At 37.8% G+C, this 15,430-nt stretch overlaps 1 protein-coding gene across 1 annotated transcript in view; it reads right to left on the bottom strand.

The window, feature by feature from the left end:
• AK8 (adenylate kinase 8) overlaps positions 1–15,430 on the bottom strand; it is an 81,091-nt gene that overhangs the window by 16,050 nt on the left and 49,611 nt on the right. The window contains exon 11 of the mRNA XM_010571108.1: positions 12,356–12,497. Coding sequence (XP_010569410.1) covers positions 12,356–12,497 — 142 coding nt within the window. The remainder of the gene's footprint in view (positions 1–12,355; positions 12,498–15,430) is intronic.

Below are 15,430 nucleotides of genomic sequence, written 5' to 3'. Positions count from 1 at the left end.
TTCACCCTCAATTCGGTGGTAACTGATTGGACTCTCTATTCTTGCTGGCAGCTGTGAGTCATAACCAGTGAACAGAGCAGACTGTTAGCCAGCTCCAGGAGCTATTCTCCCAGATTACTTCCCTCATCTTTGATTTTTCATTTTTCTTCTCTTGTCCTTTTGACCAAAAGTGCCTGTGGTGATTTGTGAATGTCTGTACGTATCTAGTAAACTAAAATTTTGGCCTCTTTACCACATGAGATCAAGGCAATGTTCTTGGCTCTTTTGTACCCAAGAAATGCCAGTCACAGAATGCAGGGAGACTTTGTGCATCTAAGTTCTCCAACAGCAAAATAATGGTGATTGTATTTTATCTATAGGTCTCTACTCTTCACATTATTACTATTGAAACACTAATCATCAGGCCACCTAAATGGATAAAAAGTCATTCTCTGAAAGGTTAAAACTTGCAGTGTTCTCTTTTTTCCTGGGACAAGTCTGGTCAAAGGTTGTTCCACAATGAACTGGGTATCTTAGTCACTGGGTAAGGTCTGGAGTTCACATGATTTAATAATGGGCTCTTCAATGTAGCTGAAAAAATCTAAAAAGATCTGCTGACTGGAAGCTGTATTTGACATTCAGATACATTCAGAACTGAGGTGTGGGTTTCTAATGACGAGTAACTGTGTAGCAAGTTACTCAGCCTTGGATTGATTGCACAGGCAGCTTTTAAACAGAGTGATTTTTTTCATCTAAAAGATACTATAGTTCAAACAAGACTCCGTCTTTACGATGCGTTTGGAATTAACCAGACAGAACCTGACATCTAATCAAAAAGAAAAAGATAGATTTTTATTCTTAGAACTGTTTTAAAGAAAAAAGATTCCTGTTCTTTAAAAGGACCAACACCTTTGCATAACTAGAAATAAATTGAAGGTAAGGGCACTCACCTTCACTCGCAGTTTGTACATACCGGAAAAATGTGAAAAGCTGAATGTTTATAGTTATTTTCTCACTAATACAACATAGAATCCTGCCTAACACCATAATGATAAAAATCCCTTTCACAAAATCAAATCCTCCATTTCTTCCAAGGGCGAAACTCCCAGATTATATAACAATTAAGGATTTTCAAAATATACTGTTCATACAATCACACAAACTCACCGGCACAGCCCTACTTCATGCACTATGTAAGAATTAGGCATATTTAGAAATATCAGACCTTTGCAGCACATTTTTGCAAGGGCAAGGAGGAGCCCAGAACAGGTTTTTGTGTAGGCTTCCAGTAAAAAGCTTACACTGCCATTACCATAAATCACCCCAGAATATCAGCAGTGACATAACATCTTTCATTAAAAAAATACTGCAGCTTCTTTCAGAACGACTGCCACTTGCCATTTCTTTTAGGTAATCAGATAGCTGTTAATTAATAAACCTGTCAGGTGAATCGTCCTGCTCCGGTCATCATTATCCATTCGGTAACAGAATCCTGCTATCATCACTGCTATCCACCCCATAGCTTCCAGCTCAATTAACTTAATGCTATGCAAATGAGAGGCTCTCCTCATCATTAGCTTATAGCCCACAAATGTTAATAACATAATTGGGCCTTCAACAGGGTAATTAGACACGATTTCTTCCATTAGTCTTACAAGGCTAATTATTGTTGATAGGAGAGAGGGGATGAGTCCCAGTGCTGCATGCAAAGAGGGGCATCTGGTTAAAGCAAATATAGACAAAACATCAACAAGGTAAAACAACAGTTGAGATCTATAGCAGGGTCAGGTAGGGGTGGGGGGAAGGAAGCATGATGAGAAACTTAGGAACCACTGGAGAAATTTGCTACAAGGTAGAAACTAAACCCAAATATTCAGCCTGAATATGGAGCTCTCCTACACTTAGCAGTAAAACAACATGATGCTTAATAAATCAGAGGAAGCTACTCCCAAGATTTTGCAGACAGCACAATTTGGAAGCTGTACCGATTGAACTTCCTATGTTTGCAATGCAAATACACAGCCAAAGAAAGACACAGAAGAGACATTAAGAAATTAATCTGTTCCTAGTTCTCCCTTGTCATTATGTCCAAGCTTCTCTCCTGCCATCATTGGTTTTGCTGTGTTTTATGGGATGATTTTTCTGAGTAACAGCTACTTACTGTAAGAATTACAGAATTGGAATACAAGGAATTCTTTAATAATCACTGAACAAAATGCATTTCAGCTATTTATTAACAGAAAGTTAATAAAAACCTGGATTCGGTATAATGGACTGGCAGCAACATTTTTAACAAAAAATGGCAGCAAGTTTTCAAGTTGAGATTATATTTTGAATGGTGGAATGGAAGCTAAGGACTTGTTCCTATACCAGTTAATTTTATGCAGTCTCATCCATGGAGGTTAGAAATGTACAATGGAGTCAGAATTCTGTGATGAAACTGTACTTTTAAAAGGAAAAAGTAAACTTTACAAAAATATGGCAAGTTCACCATACCCACCACTTAGCTTTGACAGTTCAGTGTTTTACTGCAAACACTGCTAAGAAAAATATATGTCAATCTGAAGGGCCCACAGGACTCAAGGGGCTGAGAAACCATGTGATTTCTTTGTTTCTGTTTTCTTTAAATTTGGGGCACATTCACGGCCAATACAAATCGTCTGACTGCACTGCAATTATGAGAGGAGGAACTCTTCCTATATACTTGGCCTGAAAATCAGCTTAAATTATGTTCATGAGAGTAGCAGCATGTACTAGAAGGTTAAATGAAACAATTATTTTTTAACCTGCTCTACCTTGATCTTTGGTGAGTCATATCAAAAGAACAGACTGTCCTCTGGATCATTCACTCAGTGCTTATCAGTGGGATATTAATCAGCATTCATATCAGAACAATATTAGACTACAATTTTTTAAAAAGTAATTTTTATCATGTGCAAAGCACGATAGTGGTCTTACGGAGCTCAGAAATACAGCACATGTTAGAAAAGGATAACATTTAGAAGCCTCTGCGGGACGGATAAAAGCCTTACTCAAAATGTATTTCAAGCCTTACAAAGGACAGAGTTCTGTAATACAGAATTTTGTAAACATAATGTATTTAGGGACAGAAAATATGATCCTTATGCAGCACAAAAACACTGGGTGACCAGTTACACCTGAGCCAAAGGAAGCCATTTTAAGTGATGGTGATTAATACATTCATGTGACTGCAGGTGATCCAGGCCAATAGAATTAGATCCAGTGCATCTGTCAGACATAAGGGATCATTCCTACATCTTTCCTGCAGAATAAGCTATGACAGCATTCAGCTTCGCTCTCTTAAATTGCCCTGCACTTGCTAAATTTACTTACTAGAAAATTCTGAGCAAATATCTTGTTCCAAGGCAAACAGCAGTAAATCCACTGATGTTTTAATGAAGATTACACTTTCTAATCCTCATGGCAATGACAAACTAGTCTCCATTCAATATGCAATATTACTTGACAGTTTTAATCACCCAAGCTGTATTATATTTGCTACAGACTGATGCACTTGTCTTCCCAGATCTTCAGCTTGCAGAATTTAAGCAAAAGAAGCGTAATGCCTATTCTGCCTGTGGTTTTCAGTATGGGCCAATTTTGCCAACCACACTAGCTCTGAGTAATGGCTTACTGTGGGGTTAGTCTCAGATCCAAAGAGACTACTAAATCAGAGCACAGCTGGCACAATCTTGTCCGAAGTTTTTATTCCAGAATTCCTGAATTCTAGTAATCATGGAGTTCAAAGGTAATGTACATTTGTAATGTAGTTCCTCTAAAACTACTGCCCCTGTGCTCTCAATATCAGACAGCAAATGCAGTAACAGCCTTTCATAAACTCAGTTTTACCCTGTACAGATGTAAGGGTGACCTTCCTACATTTACTCAGAATAATATTCAGCCAACTTTTGCTACCACACTGCTGAAGTAAACGGTAAGAGATCAACACAATATGAGATGCTTGACAACACTGGATAGCCCTCCTTTTCCTATCGTGCTTTCTCAGACACAAAGTGTCTTCATCCACAGTTCTCATACATGCAAAACTCTCATCAGTTTTATCTATATGTGTTCTCTTATCAAATACAAATTAAAATGCTGCCACACCATTACATTTAAAGTTTTCCCTCCCTCAGTTATTTTTCTAAAGTTTTTCTGGTTCCAGTTAGATCCTGAAACCACTATCTTCCTTACAAAAAGCTCCTAAATCCTACAAAATCAGACTTGCATGTATATGGTTCTTATTTGTGTGTGAACTACTGAGTAAATTAAGGTAAAATTTTGAAAATTACTGCTTTAGCCCATGAAGAAATATTCAGAATTGACAAAGCACAGGGTAATATATACCCTCTGAGATCAGTGTTATGTTCCACAAAATGCACTGATGGTGCATGACTGTGTGCAGCTACATCTTTTCCTACATACCCATCTTGGCAAAATTGTTAGTTAAAAGTGACTCTACACCAAACAGCCTCAGAGAAGAGCTGCAGGATGGCCCCTCAGGTTCAATGCTACAGCACTCAAAATAGCACCTTGCATACTGCTGGATCCCAGCCCAGACCATCAGTCATGGAGAGCAAGATGAACAGAGAGCAAACTGGGAGACCTGAGGGAATCCAGGTCTGTGAGTTCAGTGAGCTCTCAGGGATGCTCTTTGGTGACCAAAATGTGTGAATAAAAATGTAAGCAAAGAAAGTGCAGAGGGGAAAAGCACAGGTTAGATGACTCGACTACTATCTAAATGGTAACACATGGAAACACCATGACTGTTTCATTTCATTCCTTAAACAAAAGTTGTGTCTTAGGTGAATGCCCTGAACAACCTTTGTTGATTTGCAGAGATTAGTACCATGAAGTTGTCATTGTGAATAAGGATTTTAAAAGCCTGGTTCTTCTTTCAGGCAGTTCTCAGATGTCGTCTCAGAACAACATATTTTCCCCTGACAAGACAGAAATATGCAAGTTCCCAGTGCTGACCACAGGACACCCCTCATCTCAGCTTCCTGAGTAATACTGGAAAGCTTTAAATGCAAACATGTGAGAACTTGGCTATTAGATTCAGTAAAAATCTTCAGTTTCTTCTAGGAACTAGAGACAATCTCAAATACTAATACCCCACAGTAAATAGTTTTTGTCTGTAGGGACACAAGCCAGTCCTTTGCTCTCAAGTGACTGAGAGCATGTAAGGGCACGGGACTCTTGTGTAGCCGACCAAATCAGGCCTTCTTGGATCTTGATTCTTTCTGAAACGTTGCCTGATTTAGCTAGCTCCTTCCAAATGGCAGAGGCAAGTATTCAAACAGAAAGCTACCTGTAATGTTGAATTTGACATCATTCAAAGTTCTTTGACTCTTTAAGATTCAAATACAACCCCATGTCACCTACTCAAAGTCACCTTGTTCAAATTGCTGCTGTTACACAGGCATCTAATTTTGGCAGCCAAAGGAGGAGCTAGGAGCTCTGCCTTGAAAGCATGGATACTTCATGGCACTTTGTGAAGAAGCACTGAAAGCATTAACATTAAGCCCAGTGCTCTCACACTTTGACTGTATCTGTTCCCATGTGGAGAAAGCAGAGATGTTGCTGGTTCAGTTTACCCTGTTTAAAACATGCTACCATTGCCAAAGACATGAAAAGTAGCCCAGACTCTGCTGCTTTTACAGAGTTTTCTCTCTCCCTCTCCACTTAGGTATTGAGTCCAGAAAGGCAATACTTGATACCGGTGGCATCTTCTGAGAAAAATGGTTTCAACATAAGGGCAATCAGGAAAGAAGGTCTTCAGGTTTCCTAATGTCTCCTCATTTGTGAGAGATAGCTACTGCAGAAAGATATCCCTCCTTTCAGCAGCAAAAAGAATGAAAGTATTGTGCATGTGGTTTTGGGTCCTTAATAAATAAAAATAAAAATACTGACTTAGAAGTAGAAGCTTTTCTTCTTTCTCTGCCTGGAGACTTAGGAAGCTTGCTGAGATCAGAGATCTCCTTAATTGCTGTATCCAGGATTTCACCAAACAAACTCCAGCCATCAAAAGGAGCTTGTATGAGGTAACTTCTAAAAATAATACCTGCCTCCCACAACTGAAGCCAAATATACCTCCTATTCTTGTTGGAGCAGAATAAGCTTGTGACAGCAAATGCAGCATCCTACAGAAAGCCCATAGAAGGATTTTAAAACTGCATTTGATGTTTTGCTGTTGTTGGCTCAAGATGCATATTAACTAATGCCTTTCCCCAGGATAGAAAGGCTCTTATGGTACCAATATAAGTCAGGCAGAATGTACAGCAGAAGTGACAATCTTTTTATTGTATCATGCAATTTTCTATCTATTGTATTACTTAATAGCAATAGTTTCTATTCAGACTAGTGTTATAAGGGAAGAGAGAGCACAATCTACTAAGGAAGAGAGGGAGAATGGAGAATAAGGATTCCCCGCCAATGGTCAAACCTCAGAAAAATGTAAGGAGCTGCTTCCATCAGTTCTGGGTAGGGCAAAAGACTCTGTGTGTGCAGCTTTTGCACTACATGTGGAGAATTAGTTGTCACTATTAAGTAGCCCATGGACATGACTGCTTAACAGAGCCTTCATGCCAGAGCAATGTACATCTTTTTATGCACAGCTGTTACATATAAGGTAATGGGAGCTTCCCTGATATATCTTGCCCATTATGGAGTACTCAGCAATGCCTCTTGCAATAGAGGAAACAAAGGTAAATGACTTAATTAAAATCTTGTCAATGAACAGGGTAAGTCTCAAAACACTTGCATCAGGAGGTAACACAATGACTGAATTATTGCAGCTTGGAAAAAGGTACAGGGGTAGCAACTGTGGATTAAACCGATCCCACTCACTCAGTGAAGTAGGTGAGAGGAAGATTTGTTGACTTTGCCCAGTAAGCACAATCTGTAATGGATTTTGGCTGGGAAAAAAACTTGTAATTTTTACCATTTGGCCAGGGTGTTCTGCTCCCTCGGAGCATGGCTATGCATGTACTTGATGTATAGTCAGCATAGCTAAGAGGGTGAGTACTTCTACTGGAGCGGGAAAGAAAAATAAGAATTCGTCACCTAAAACACACTTTCCAAAATATGTTTCTATTTCATAAGCATACCATTGACCTCAAGAAGATCCTGCCCCTTTAGCTTCCACTGTCTTGCCCCTTAGTTTTTACCGAACCAGTCAGTCTGTTTGACTTTGAACATGTGATGGAGGAGGAAGAGACTAGCTGAGATGGGAACACTCATACGTAAAGTGATAATAAAGAGGAAACCCACTAGCATTAGTGAAGACAACAGTCAGTAAACCAGCAACCATATAATGGCTCTGGTAAGAGTGAGCTGCTTTCTAATCAGAAGAGACAAAAAATGAGAATGATTAAAACAGAGAATTGGTCTGTCTATTGTTTTTACTACTTGCTTTACAAATTAAGCCAAATCCTGCATAGGTCACTTGGACTTTTCCTACTGTTTCTCTCCCTGGTGCAGGCAAATTTTATTGTACTGATTTAGTACCTTGATAACCACATCATTTTTCTGTTTTTTTTTTTTTCCCTTGAAAATGAGAAAATAAGAAGATATAATTATAATATTTCTTCTTTGTTACTCATCAGATTTTTTTACGCCATCAATTAAAACCACATCTATTACAAATACACAATATCCATCATTTAAATTAGGCCAAAGTTTTAAAAATGCCCTGTAAGATTTTTCCATGTTTGAATAATTCAATCACTATTATGTTTCCTTGATGCAACTATTTTGGGACTTAGCTTGTTCCTTGATAGGATTTTAATTAAGTCATTCATTTACATTTAATTTCCAAATATGTAGCTGTTACAGAAGGCAGCAAGGAAATGAAAAGACAAAAAGAAACCTGAAGACAGCCAATCCTTAACAAAAATATCTCTGATGTAGAAATGAATCTGAGGACTACGTATTCAACGATAAGTATTCCAGTCCATGTCTGGTAAACTCTCAGATAATGGCAGCATGGTAGGGTCACTGGGGTTCTATTAGCTCAATTAATGAGGAGTAAGATAAGGCTAACACCTAGCTCTTCAAACGGCTAAAAAATAGAGCTGATAGTAATGGAGTTATTAACCTTTGCCAGCCATTGAATTTTGCTGCTGATTCAAACTCCATTTCCTAGTTCAGGCCTCCATTAATAGGCTGTTTATTATCCCTAATCCACATTGGGATCAGCTGCAGAAATATGAAAGCCCCAGGTAAAGACCAAATAGTTTAAAAAAAAAAAAATCATCTTTTTTTCCATTCTGATTTTTCCCTTTTTAACATATTCACAGATTCTACCCTAGAAATTAGGAAATTCATTATCCTAAACTGTTTGAATACAGGTTCTTAGTAGTGTGATGAAAAAGAAGCTTTAAATATATTACTTAAAAAGATGACATAATCAGGGATACAGCCACATCATTTTGAAGACCAAATAAAACACTGCTGGAAAACTTGCACTGGAGGAGCTAGTGCTGTTTATTTTCTCTACTGGGAAAGAAAAAACTTTAATATTGGAAAAATGGGTATTTGAAATGTATTATATATGTATTGTTAGGTCAATCCTCAAGTTCATCCCTCCCCTGCCCAGCTTTGCCTACTTGTATTGTTTGTACATACTACTGTAATATAATTAATCAATACTGAAATGTAAAATAATTGACCGTGGATTCAGATCAGATGGAAAAAAAACAAAGGAGATGATGGAACAAAGGAACTGGGAATCCCAAGATGCACTTAGCAGCAGAGCCCATTGGCACAGATGGAAGGGCTTGCTTTATGGCTTGAGGAGAACTCTTAATGCAAACCTGGCTACAATTTTAAGCACAGAGATCTTGAGTTAAAGGGTCTTTAGCCTCCTTGCTGAGTTTGTACATACTCGGTTGAGATTTGTGACAGTTGGTGATTTTTCAGGATATTTTCAATGAAAGAGACACTGTATAGTTACCATAGCCTACGCGCACAAAACATTCTTCCAAAATCTATCCCAATAACATCAAACAGAATACCAGCAATTGTGAGTAATGGAGTTAAGATCAAAATAAAAAAAGTTTATGCTAATATATATACATCTAGTACACAGTGCTACCCTCAAAATTGAATGCAGTTCTGGTTGTCCCATCTCAGCAAAGAAACAGCTAGAATGACTAGAGAAGGTAGAGAACAGAGAGAGACAGGATGATCAGAAGAGTGAAATGACTTCTAGTAAAGGAAAGGATAAACAGACCATGGTTCTTTGCCTGGGAAAGAGATGACTGAACAGGCATACACAAGAGGCTTATAAAATCAGGAGTGTTAGGAGACATGAACAGGGAACACTTATAACTGTTTCTCAGTAGAAGAAAGGAACCTGGAAAAAACACTGTGAAGTATTTTCATATGACACCCAGTGAAAAAGTGAAACTCCTTTCCACGTGATTTGGTGCAGGCCAAAAGTACAGTGTTGAAAAAGAGAGTATAAAGTCAAGGAAAATGGGCTATTAGACAGTTGTCCAGATGACCCCTGGCTCAGGGAATCCTTAAACTGCTGATTGCCTTAAACTGGCCTAGAACCAGCAGACAGCTGGTCATGAACCAGCTGAAGCTAATGACAAGAGATATATAACAGATGACACTGTTGCTGCTGAATCTTATTTTATAAGTTTGGGAGAGACCAGAAAGGGATAAGAAATAGTTTGGTAGGTATTAAATAGAGGTTTCAGTACATTAGAACTATCCATGGCTATACTATATATTTCTTATTGTTGCTCAAGCATTAACAATAAAAAAAGCTAAAATACCTATCTACATTCATTTGGATGAAGAACTGAATTCAGTCCTTTGCGTTAGTAGTTCTGAGCTTCAGATGCCACCCTGTAATTGTATTTGGATTCCCACTTACCGTAGGCACTAAGTGGTTAATGGTGTTCTTTTACTAGATAGCTGAGAGACCATTAATAGATTCAGCTTCTTATTTGCCCTAAAGGCTGCCACAGTTCAATACGATTAGGATCCTGTCCACTTAAGCAGCAACTGCTTCATAGGGAGGAACATAGAAAGCAATACATGCCTTCTCTGAGTACAGGAAGAGCAGTTCTTTGGTAGACAGGTTTTGTCTGATACCAGCAGGTTTTCCTGTACCAGCCTGTAAGCAAGGCTTTGCTCTACTGCAAATTCTAATTTAAAGAAAACCCTGTACCTTACTTTTTCAGTGGAAAATGAATTATTTTCCTTTTTGTTCCAGGGCAGTTCTTCGGATGCAGTGGCTGATGCTGTATGAGTTTTTTTTATTATTACATTTTAACAAACTTTATAGCCCATTTTGTTTGTTTTCAAATAACTTTATTTTCCTTCTTTTCTACCATCAATTACTAGGTTTGTTTTTCTTTCCATAAGATGGAGGAGTCAGGAGACTGATCCTGCTCAATGCTGTATAATTTAGTATTATGTGTACTAGCTTTATGAGGTGGGAGTCAGATAAAACATAGTATTTGAACACTAACCATTTATTAGCTCTAAGGAATAGATTTGTGACTTGACAAGCAGACAATAACTCTGTGTTCTGATCAGCCAAAGAGGTCTACTTTGAGTTCAAAACACAGAGTAACATACTCTTTCACAAATAATTTTGTTTACTGATGTGACTAGATTTTAATAATAAACTTGATATATATGTAAATTTATTTTAATCTAATTTCATCAACAGAGCCCTCCTAAAAATGAGACTTTGTAGATTGTTCTGTGTCTGATTTATAGATTTCTGCATCCTATTCCCAGATTGATTTCAAGGCTATAATTCTATCAGGTTTTTCTCCTGATGTCAGAAACACCACCTCTGCAGATAGTGTTTTATAACTAGCATCACAACTGAAACTGAATTACTGCCCTGCTATCCTATGCTGCAATATGTCCTTTTGTTTATAATCACCCTTTCTCCCTTATATACCTACTACTTCAGTTTCATGGAAAATATCAGCTCCAAAATCAATCAGGTAGCATGATGTCTATTTTTGTCCCTTACTTCAACCCCTGCATAAAATAGTAGGGGCCAAATTCTTAACTCAGATACGAATGTACAGAGCTCTTAAAAGAAAATGGAAGCTAAGCAAATGGATCAGTGCCAAATTTCCACACATACAATTTTATAATGAGTTGTTCTTCCTCACTTGATGAGGTCTTGATACTGTAAAGGAGCACATGGCACACACTTGAGTATTTGCACTGATGTCAGGTACTCAGATACATGTTTAGGGATTCAGGACCTACATTCTAAATGTACATGAAGAATAATCCATGGGAAATGTTATTTAACTGAATCTAGCATAAGTTTCAAGATTCTTTCTCCCTTTTTTCACAGATTCCTGTTTAAGATGTATTTTGTCTTACTTTTAATAAATAAAGCTACTGCTGTTTTCACATACTTTCATTTTTAACCCTTGGTAGCATGACTGCTAGCTCCCTCCGTTTTCACTCTCCTTTTTTCTCTCTCCAACTCAGTCTTACCCTTTTACATCTTTCCACTATACCCTGGATAGGGAGTAGGGATGAGATTGAGGGCAGCCACACAGAAGACATACGAAGAGTAACTTTGCCAACTTAAACAATTACGTGGGTAATACACCTTTTCCACAACTAGTTTTTAGATAAGAATAAGCTTCCTGGAAGCATAAAGAATACACGTTTCCAATGTATGCCTTTGGAATGGCCACTGTGTCAGCCAGTGGCATCGACTGAACCAGGAACCCCTGGAGGGGAATGGAGAAGCCTCTCAGCTTTGATGAGTACACCAGCATTTCAAACCTTCACCACCCTTGGACCAGCTGTAAAGAATAACTCCATTTTATTTGCTTGGCAGTCATAACAGTTCTCTTTTGATGCTCATTTCTCTTATATTACATTTCTGAACACTTCATTATAGCTCAAATAAAATATAATTCTCATGTTGTTTTTAATTATTTCACAAAACCCAAAAGTCTCATAACGAGCTCCTCGCAATACTAATATATTTCCATAATATTATGCCAATGCTAAAGAAAGAAGATGTAGATCCCTGCTTCTGCTGCAAATAAAATACACCTTCTGATATAATCCAAACTTTAATCCATTTCTTATGGTTTTCCTTTAGAGGCAACTCAAACAAATAACCAGAAGAACAAACCTCTTCTCACTCCCACAGTTTGGCCATCTGGAGGATTTGTAAGGCCAATGCGCTATTTCCTACTCTCCATGAGCAAGACCCTTTTTCTAGCTAAGGAAGGAATAAATATATAAGATGCAATAGCCTATACAATGTCAATAAAGACCTGTATCTTTCCATAAACAGATTTTTCATCTATGTAATGTTGTGATTGCTAAATTTATATCTTACCTGTTTGGAATAATATGTGATTTTTGCAGCTGTTCTCCCTGCTCTATGTCTCTTGGGAAGCCATAAAGCACCCAACCATTGGTCATGCAGTCTAGTGCGTTTAGGCGTTCTGCCAGGATCTTCATAACAAGGTTGTCTGGGACTGCAAAGGATTAAAAAGATGACATTTATTTTGTATGCTGAGTCTGCAATTAAGGAGGATACACACCACTTTTTCCGGTTAGACTGCTACAGGAGCTAAAACACAAAGAGTTATTCCTGTTTATGATTGATAGATTTTGGAGAGAGGAGTTACTGTTGACTTTTGCATATTTACTGTGCTGTTATGGAACCCCCAAACTCACAAGGAACTGTAGGACTAAAGCAAAGTATTTGGTAAAAACTGATGCCTACATAATTTTGCAATGTACTTTTTCTCTCAGCCATACTGGGCTGATGTCACAATGAAGTGTGTGACACAATCTTATCAAAATGCAAAAATAATGACCTGAGTTGTGTAAAAGAAATCCTAAAACAGGAAAGAAATTTCTGTGGCATTCTGTATTTAGCTTAGCAGATGATAATGGTTCAGCCACAGCAGGCTAGATGCGATATTTCTCCAATTTGCCCAAAGGCTTGAAGCTTTTATAACTGGAAATAAATTTCCAAAATGTATTTCAACTACTGTAATTACTGCATTGATGACTCCCTAATTTTAGAGATAAAAATTCTCTTTTCTCTATTATTATTTTTCTTTAGGGCAAGAGAGAACATCAGCAAGATGCTGCCTGGGATTACAATTACTATGCAGCTTTAAAAATTCTATTTAATGGGACACAGTGGTAAGGAGGTATCCTGCATATTTTCACTGTAGCCTTCATGAAGTAAAGTATTTCAATCAAGATACTTAAAGTTATGTATCATGTAATTTTTTTTTTTTTACAGAAGAATTAAATTATTAGATTCAACAAGGGTGACTATAAATTTTCCAAGCACTCTTGCAATGTGTTGGGCTTAGTGTCAAATAACCCCAAAGAAAGGCCAGCAAAATCACCTCAAGCTACTTCCCAAAGAAGCAGCCAAAACAATTTTCAAGAAGCAATGAGAGTCCCTTCTCTTTATTTGTACAGTATGTCTAATACACTGTTGCCTCTACTGGAAACAAGCGATAAAAAATGCTACATAAATCCACATCATGGAACGTTGATGTTTTGATACTCACCCTGCCATCGCATCTGCATACAAAAATACAACAACAAGTGCTTGTAGGAGAGCATATGCGTCAGATTTCTAACAATGCAATTCGCTTTAGGACTAGCTGACAGGAATGCACCTGTATTTTAGTAGAGTGTATTATTATCAGTGCACGTTTATACGCTGGGTACAAGCAGGTTTTAAACCGCAATAATAGAACCCATTTGCTTCCTGAAATTTAACATTTCCTAAAGACTTACACCTTTGTCGTGAAATTCATTACTTCTCCTTTAAATAATCAAATTACTGAGTTTACAGAACTGCACTCAGGATTCAATGTACCAGCAAAAAGGGAGGAAAACCACAGGGAATTAATTAGAAAACAGATTAGTGTATTAATTGAGGATACCCACTTCGCATTATAAAAAAACAAGTTAAGGAGAGCAATATTCTCCATCTGCTAAAAGAAAAAAGGAATGGAATAAAACCAGACACTTGACAGAGAGCAAAATGACAATGCAAAACTAGGCATTCTGTTAAAAATGGGTTTCATCAAATTAACTATACAATAGTGCAGCAGCAGGCAGAAATGTTATTAGACAGATAACACTTATCTATCCAAGACCTGAGCTGCATGCAGGCATAGAGGGGATAACAGAGGAGTTTCAGGGCTCTTTGCAGGGCAGTTCTCCCTACCCTCCAGGTTACAAGAACTAATACAAAACCAAGACATCCTGGTAGGAAGAAAGAAAAAAAAGTCCCACCTTCTCTTTCCCCAAAACATATTCCATACAGAGACCAGTGGAATTTTGCTGGTAGTCTTGAATTTCTGGTTGCAGCACTAAACTTTCTGTCTTGATGCATGTTATTTTATCATAATTCCTACTGGAATCATTAACACGGATTTACAAAGGTGCAGAATTACATGATTTTTTTGAAGCATTTTCAGTATGCTTAGAGTTTTGCAAAGGATTTGAATGAAACCTACAAACCCAAGAGTAAAACTACACTAAGGTAGGATTCTGCTGGAGCTGACATCCCTGTGAGATGAACAGGGAATCAGGGCAGAGGCTGAAAGCCCCAGGAATGGCAGAGAGAACTAAGTGGGTATACTGTGCCGTTGAGCTTCCAGCAGATCATAGGAGATTCTCCAGTTCCAGGGGCCAAATTGCTTCCACCCTGCATATGGGAAGGAGAAACACTACAGCCCACAAGAAAAATAAAAAGCAATTGTGATGGGAACCAGGCAGCATCTGCTCGAACTGATCTCTTCCCATAGGCCTTCTGTGAATCCTGATGATTGAAATCCTCTACTTTGAACAAATCTGAAGCAATCACAAGAGAAAAAAAAAACCTAACAAGATGCAGTGACAATTAATTAACAATTTATCTAATGGCATGCCAGGTTTGGGTTTTTTTGAGTAATGCTGCGGATATGTAGTAACCCTGACATCTTGCTAATTTCAGTGATGACTGACTAGAAGATATCAGCAATACACTTTAGATTGTTTGTACACTCATGTACATATATGCATCACTGAATAATATAGATGCTTACATATTTTCTGTGCCTCCCTCTAAAGCTTGATGGTGAGAAATAAAACATAAACAAGTCAGACAGCAAGCTCTGCTCTCCTCTTGATTAGCAAACATACCTATCACTTCAACACAATAGGGGAACATAGCTTGTTGGCTGTTCAATGGCATTACAAAGTACATCAGCTGCCCTTGAACAGGAACAGTCACACTTAAAACAGCTGCATTAAAACTGTAAAACATCTTCCACAGACCAGGGGAAAAAAAAAAAAAAAAGGAGAAAAAAGGAAGAAAGAAATCAGTATTATTCTTATTTGCTGTGGTACAGACAGAGTAAGTAATGAAGAACTCTGCAGTATGGTATTC

Source organism: Haliaeetus leucocephalus, unplaced genomic scaffold (genome assembly GCF_000737465.1).
Source record: "Haliaeetus leucocephalus isolate CR32 unplaced genomic scaffold, Haliaeetus_leucocephalus-4.0 Scaffold306, whole genome shotgun sequence".
Taxonomy (NCBI): Eukaryota; Metazoa; Chordata; class Aves; order Accipitriformes; family Accipitridae; genus Haliaeetus; species Haliaeetus leucocephalus.
This window is presented reverse-complemented; position numbering and strand designations above follow the sequence as displayed.